The sequence below is a fragment of the Coregonus clupeaformis genome, chromosome 24 (genome assembly GCF_020615455.1).
Source record: "Coregonus clupeaformis isolate EN_2021a chromosome 24, ASM2061545v1, whole genome shotgun sequence".
In the NCBI taxonomy this organism is placed as follows: Eukaryota; Metazoa; Chordata; class Actinopteri; order Salmoniformes; family Salmonidae; genus Coregonus; species Coregonus clupeaformis.
The window spans coordinates 27,914,189-27,921,360 of NC_059215.1; the positions used below are offsets into that span (position 1 = coordinate 27,914,189).

At 47.8% G+C, this 7,172-nt stretch overlaps 1 protein-coding gene across 1 annotated transcript in view; it reads right to left on the reverse strand.

Annotated features, from left to right (window-relative positions):
• Positions 1-1,423: 1,423 nt before the first annotated feature.
• Positions 1,424-7,172, reverse strand: part of LOC121537281 (disks large-associated protein 3-like) — a 32,202-nt gene continuing 26,453 nt past the window's right edge. Inside the window, exons 12-15 of the mRNA XM_045206819.1 lie at positions 4,932-5,271; positions 4,616-4,707; positions 3,314-3,460; positions 1,424-2,321 (exon numbers count right to left, since the gene is read on the reverse strand). Of these exons, the coding sequence (XP_045062754.1) occupies positions 1,998-2,321; positions 3,314-3,460; positions 4,616-4,707; positions 4,932-5,271 (903 nt within the window). The 3' untranslated portion in view covers positions 1,424-1,997. The remainder of the gene's footprint in view (positions 2,322-3,313; positions 3,461-4,615; positions 4,708-4,931; positions 5,272-7,172) is intronic.

Below are 7,172 nucleotides of genomic sequence, written 5' to 3' on the forward strand. Positions count from 1 at the left end.
TAGAGAGAGTTAGAGTGAGAGTGAGAGTGAGAGAGAGAGGGGGGGGAGAGAGAGAGTTAGAGAGAGTTAGAGTGAGAGTTAGAGAGAGAGAGAGGGAGAAAGGAGAGGCTTAACAAAGCGATCATCCTTCTCTCAGCCTGAGGGGTGTGAAATTGGGGGATTGTCTTCGCCACCCCTGAAGAGAACCTTGGACTGGAGTTACATAGAGGGAGGAGGAGGCAGACAGGCAGATCGTCTGGGGCCCTTGGCAGCGCCGTTTTGTTTGGTGATTCGATTTAAAATCTTGAAAAAGCATTTTAGTGAAACGTTGATCACTTGTCCAAGTTTTTGTTGGAAATTGAATAAATATTTCTAAAAGTATATAGACTTTTTGCTACATAGTCTCCATTTTTACGGGGCCAATACACCCTCCTCTGACAAAGGGATTCTGTGATTCCCCATTTGGCCACCGGGGGATGCCATTATCTCACAGAGAAAAAAGGTCCATTTGTGAAATCTCAATATGCTTAAAAACTCAACTCAACTCAACCCCCCAGAAGAAATCATACCACCACGACATCCCACACCCACCCACCGCCAAACCCTTACACGTCAGAAGGAATATCTAAAAAGCAAACAGCTTCAGGTTTTTGTTTGTGATGTTCTCCGGCTGTCAAGTAGGCCGTGCTACACTACAAAGCTTCCCTCTGGCGAACAGTATCGTGCACACTATGTACAAAAACACACGCGCTTTTTCAAACAGTCTAGTATACTGCTACCCAGACAGATGGATAGAGGGACGGATGCTCGGGCCAAGAGGAAAGAGTTGGGAGAGAGAATATATCCTTAGATGAATGAGTGCAGACTGGGTCTTGTGTAGGATGCATGTAGGTTGAATGTCATCCATAGTTGAATGTTGAGTGAGTGTTACACAGTCGTCAGAGGATGTAGCCAACTAGCCAATGGGTGTTGAACAGTAGCTAGTTGTTATTGAGATACCTTAGAGCCTTGTGTGACGTTGAGCCGAGCATCCATTTTCCATCATCTGCTCTATCCCACAGGAGTGGGATGAAAAATGTATGCACTCACTAACTGTAAGTCGCTCTGGATAAGAGCGTCTGCTAAATGACTAAAATGTAAAATGTAAAAATGAGTGGTTGAGGTTTGTCCCGGTGAAGCCCTTATTTCCTGTGAGGATGGAGGCTAGGCTAGGCTAAGAAAGGCTACGCTAGGTTACGCTAGGCTAGGCTAAGATAGGCTACGCTAGGTTACGCTAGCCTAGGCTAAACCAAGCTTGGCTAGGTTACGTTAGGTGAAAAGGCAAGCACATACATGCTACAGCTGCTTGACTACACCTTCCAGTGACTTAACAAGAGTGATACTTCTTTCTACTTTATTGCTCTAAACCCCCCCCCAATTAAAACAAAACCCTAAATCTCTCCATTTGATTTCTGACCACGAAGATGAGAAGAAACCCGAGTGGAGCCGACTGTGGTCCTGTAGCCTCCATTTTGAGATTCCACAAAATGGCCGCTGTCGCCTCTTGCTCACTTCTTGTCCTGGAATGGCATGACGATGGGACCCGGCATCCCCAGCAGTGAAGGGTCAGTCCACCCAGAGGGATGGTGGGACAGAAGTGAAGGGATGAGACATTTTGTGTATAGGTCTATATCGTCATTGATGGGGGTTCAGTGGGACTTGGGAGTGTTGTTGTTGATCTAGGGTTAGCCTAGCGGTCAGATAAGAGGATATATGGCCACGTTTAGACGGTCCCAGTGTTCAGAGCCAGGTCTGTAGATCTCTGGTTCTTTTAGGGTGGGATAGCAGTCTGATAAAGGGTCTCCTTATATGTCCATGTTCAGTGTCTGAGCCTCGGGATGTAAATCTCAAACCGTTTGTGGTTGTTCTAGGGTGGCATGGCTCTCCAACAAGGGACTCTATCTCTACGTTTGGCCTGTCCCAGGAGTCGGGTCTGAGTCGGTTTCTCTTCACTGCGATAAAGGGCTTGATCTCCATGTTCAGAGCCGGGTCTGAGCCTCGGGGATGTAGATCTCGATGCTGTCCGCGCTCTCCGTGGCTGAGTTCTGTCTGAAGGAAGCGGACCTCTTGGTCTGGAGCATTCTCCTGCGGGCCTCAGTCCTCTGTCTGTCCCCCAGGTCGAGGGACTTCTCCCGGACAGGCACGGCCCGCCCCACACCCCCGCTATGGGGCACCACCAGCACCCCTCCGCCTCCTCCTACCCCTCGTTCTACTGAGGGGTCGCTGACGCTGTCGGCACGGAGGCTGCCGGTCACTCCCCCTGCTGGCTTCTTTGGTAATGGGGGAGGAAGCTTCTTGTCGTCCTGAGGGAGGAGGGGGGGATTGAGTCAATGGATGTGGTGGACATTATGGAAGGATGGTAGTCAGTGGGATGTGGTGGATATTATGGAAGGATGGTAGTCAGTGGGATGTGGTGGATATTATGGAAGGATGGTAGTCAGTGGGATGTGGTGGATATTATGGAAGGATGGTAGTCAGTGGGATGTGGTGGACATTATGGAAGGATGGTAGTCAGTGGGATGTGGTGGACATTATGGAAGGATGGTAGTCAGTGGGATGTGGTGGACATTATGGAAGGATGGTAGTCAGTGGGATGTGGTGGACATTATGGAAGGATGGTAGTCAGTGGGATGTGGTGGACATTATGGAAGGATGGTAGTCAGTGGGATGTGGTGGACATTATGGAAGGATGGAAGGGTTGAGGGAGAACATGAGAGAAGGATCAAGGGCAAACAGAAGATTGTAGGGATGGACAGATGGATAATGTCATGTACAATACATGAAACAATTCAAACCAACACAATAAAGACAACCATGAAACAATACAAAAGGGTAGAGTAGACAAGGAAAAAAAAAGGAGTGCAGAATTTTCAGGCCAAATAAAGACACCAATGTGGATCAGTATGTGGAGGAAGAGGGGAAGGAAAGAGAGAGAAATGATGTGTAAGAGCTCATTAATAGCTGTCAGTTGCTACTGTGAGTTTTGTTCTTCCTGTCTCCCCCAAAACAATACATCAGAAGTATTGCCATAAAGCTTTGAAACAGCACTCAGTCATTTTAGCTCTAACAGGCTCCGCTAATTTTGGCATTCAGAACTAACACAAAACTTTAAAGCTCAACGCTTTGAGCCATTTCGGCTCAAAGCCTCTCCCCTCAGTTTCTCTTGAAGTTGTGCAGGGCTGGCTTGGAGGCAGCAGCACCATCTGTGCCACTCTCTGACACTCTGCCATCTTAGCTCTGGGGAATGATCCAGGGTCAGGGGGGGCAGCAAGGCCAAGCGGACCCCAGCTCTCACCTTCTTGTCTGGGGGCAGCCTCCAGCCGGAGTCCTTGAGCCTCTGGAGGTGCTGGAACTTGACCCTGACGTCTTCCATGTTGAGCTGGAGCAGGTCCCACAGCCCGGACAGGTCCTGAGAGGTGGGCTGGGGGTACGCTGATGGGTCCTGGAGGGGTGAGGGGTGGAGGTAAGGGTTAAATAAATCATAAGTGGGGTAGGGATCATGAGAAATGATTAGGAGAAAACTGTGTATTAGCAGTAGAATATATGCCCATAGCTAGGGCTCATTCATATTGGTAGATATCCCCATAGCTAGGTCTCATTCATATTGGTAGATATCCCCATAGCTAGGTCTCATTCATATTGGTAGATATCCCCATAGCTAGGTCTCATTCATATTGGTAGATATCCCCATAGCTAGGTCTCATTCATATTGGTAGATTTCCCCATAGCTAGGTCTCATTCATATTGGTAGATATCCCCATAGCTAGGTCTCATTCATATTGGTAGATATCCCCATAGCTAGGTCTCATTCATATTGGTAGATATCCCCATAGCTAGGTCTCATTCATATTGGTAGATATCCCCATAGCTAGGTCTCATTCATATTGGTAGATATCCCCATTGCTAGGGCTCATTCATATTGGTAGATATCCCCATAGCTAGGTCTCATTCATATTGGTAGAGAGAGAGAGAAGATGCACGCGCACACACACACACACACACACACACACACACACACACACACACACACACACACACACACACACACACACACACACACACACACACACACACACACACACACACACACACACACACACACCTTTGTTTTACTATCCTTGTGGATAAAAACAATTGATTCCCATTCAAAATCCTATTTTCCCTAACCCCTAACCTTAACCCTAACCCTAAACCTAACCCCTAACCTTAACGCTAACCCTAAACCTAACCCCTAACCTTAACCCTAACCCTAAACCTAACCCCTAACCTTAACCCTAACCCTAAACCTAACCCCTAACCTTAACCCTAACCCTAAACCTAACCCCTGAGCCTAAAATAGCCTTTTTTGTTGAGGGGACCGGCGAAATATCCCCACATTTTCCTTGTTTTACTATCCTTGTGAGCACTTCTGGTTCCCACATGGATAGTTAAACAAACACACACACACACACACACACACACACACACAGACACACACACACACACACACACACACAGACAGACAGACACACACACACACACACACACACACACACACACACACACACACACACACACAGACACAAGCGCGCGTGTGATCACCATCACACCCGCTCACCACGCTTTGCTGGCACAGGCGGAAGAACTGCTGGACCTTCTGAGACATGAGCATCTGGGCACTGCCCACCGCGTTACGGATCAGCTCCAGAACTGGACAGGAAACACACAGGAAACAGGATGTAGGAAACAGGAAGAGGGGGGGTCGGGGGGTGTCAGGACAAAGGAAGTAGAAAGTCAAACGTGTGCAATATGTGAGCTAAGGCTCAAACCAGTCCATCTTTCCTATAACTTACTCTCTCCTCTTTCTGACAACCCCCACCCCTCATCCAATGTCTCACCCCCCTCCCACCCTCCCTCCCTCCCCCTTTCCTCACCCTCCTCCGGCAGCTCGTTCTCCTCCGCCTCTCTCTCCATGTTCTGACACCATCCCTCCATCCTCTCCACCTCCATCTGAAGGAGGCGTAGGAAGAACTCTCCGTCTCTCAGACTGGGCGAGGCGCGACCAGAATCAGGTAGACTACGGAGGCCCCCCTCCAGTGAGGGCTGGGGTGTGCCTATCCAGCCTCCCCGGTCCGCAGCGAGGGGCAGGGGGGAGTGGGCCCGCGGGGGCAGGAGGGGGATCTGGTGGGGGTGGTGGTCGGCAGCGCAGCAGTCCGTAGCGTAACCATCCTGGGCGTAGTCCTCCCTGTAGGCTAACTGGCCCTGGGTGTGCACCTGGAGAAACAGTAGCAAAACGAGTTATGCTGATTGATAGGCTAAATGCTAAGGCTTGGCTCAACACAAAACAACTCAACACAGAACCCGAGTGAAAGGGTTTAAGTCAAAAGTAAGTCAAGTTAGGGAGAGGTCGACATTTACACAATAGTTACCCGGAGGAAAATGGGGAGGGTCATGCTTTTTCAACTTCAGTCAGGGGGAGGGTTTTGTATTTATTTTTTTATTCAGTCTAGGGGAGGGTCATGTCATTTGTAATCAATTAAATGTCATATTGCTCAGAGTTTGAGAATGAATTGCTTATTATTATATCTCGATGTGATGCTGCCCCTCATCCCTGATTCTCTGCTGGGAGTGGGCCTAGTGTGGTCTCAATCAAATGACCCATAGCCTTTACTATAGGCTATAGGAAGAGCATGCATGGAGAAGCACAGGGATATGTTATATTTCTAAGAAAATGTACTTCCTTCCCGAGTTTTTTTGCGCTGCTGGGATGGTGTATTTAACACTGCATTACACACTGCAATGGATAGGCTATCATGAACCCTGGCCTGTCCTGTTCTTGCTGATCAAACCCTTTTGTGCTGCCTAACCAATGACTGTGCTGTGTACGGTGGCACTTCAGGGGGGAGGTCAATTTGTCCCGACCAAAAAAAAAAATGCATTATCTGTGCGCGCGAACTAGGCCTACTGACGTCATGTTCAGTTTGAGAGGGAGAACAGGAAGAGGAGGAGGACTGGAGGTCTTTTTTAAGTATTTTATTCCGGACCATTCCTGGGGTCTAAAGCTTGCTACTGATTATAATTTGGTTTGAATAAAAATGTTTATGGACCTATATATTTGTGTCATGACAATGTTATGACCATATTATGACAGGTTATGACAAGTTATGTCAGCTGTTATGACTCATTATGTCATGGTTATGACCGTATCATAAGGTGTTATGACACTAGGTGTCAAGTAAAGTGTTACCTAATGTCTTAATCAAAGTACTGACAGCATGAATATCATTATAGAATAGGCGCATAAAATGCATCATCCTCCAATTTGGGATCATTGTCATGCTGAAAGACCCAGCCACGTTTCATCTTCAATGCCCTTGCTGATGGAAGGAGGTTTTCACTCAAAATCTCACGATACATGGCCCCATTCATTCTTTCCTTTACACGGATCAGTCGTCCTGGTCCCTTTGCAGAAAAACAGCCCCAAAGCATGATGTTTCCACCCCCATGCTTCACAGTAGGTATGGTGTTCTTTGGATGCAACTCAGCATTCTTTGTCCTCCAAACACGACGAGTTGAGTTTTTACCAAAAGGTTCTATTTTGGTTTCATCTGACCATATGAATTCTCCCAATCCTCTTCTGGATCATCCAAATGCACTCTAGCAAACTTCAGACGGGACTGGACATGTACTGGCTTAAGCAGGGGGACACGTCTGGCACTGCAGGATTTGAGTCCCTGGCGGCATAGTGTGTTACTGATGGTAGGCTTTGTTACTTTGGTCCCAGCTCTCTGCAGGTCATTCACTAGGTCCCCCCGTGTGGTTCTGGGATTTTTGCTCACCGTTCTTGTGATCATTTTGACCCCACGGGGTGAGATCTTGCGTGGAGCCCCAGATCGAGGGAGATTATCAGTGGTCTTGTATGTCTTCCATTTCCTAATAATTGCTCCCACAGTTGATTTCTTCAAACCAAGCTGCTTACCTATTGCAGATTCAGTCTTCCCAGCCTGGTGCAGGTCTACAATTTTGTTTCTTGTGTCCTTTGACAGCTCTTTGGTCTTGGCCATAGTGGAGTTTGGAGTGTGACTGTTTGAGGTTGTGGACAGGTGTCTTTTATACTGATAACAAGTTCAAACAGGTGCCATTAATACAGGTAACGAGTGGAGGACAGAGGAGCC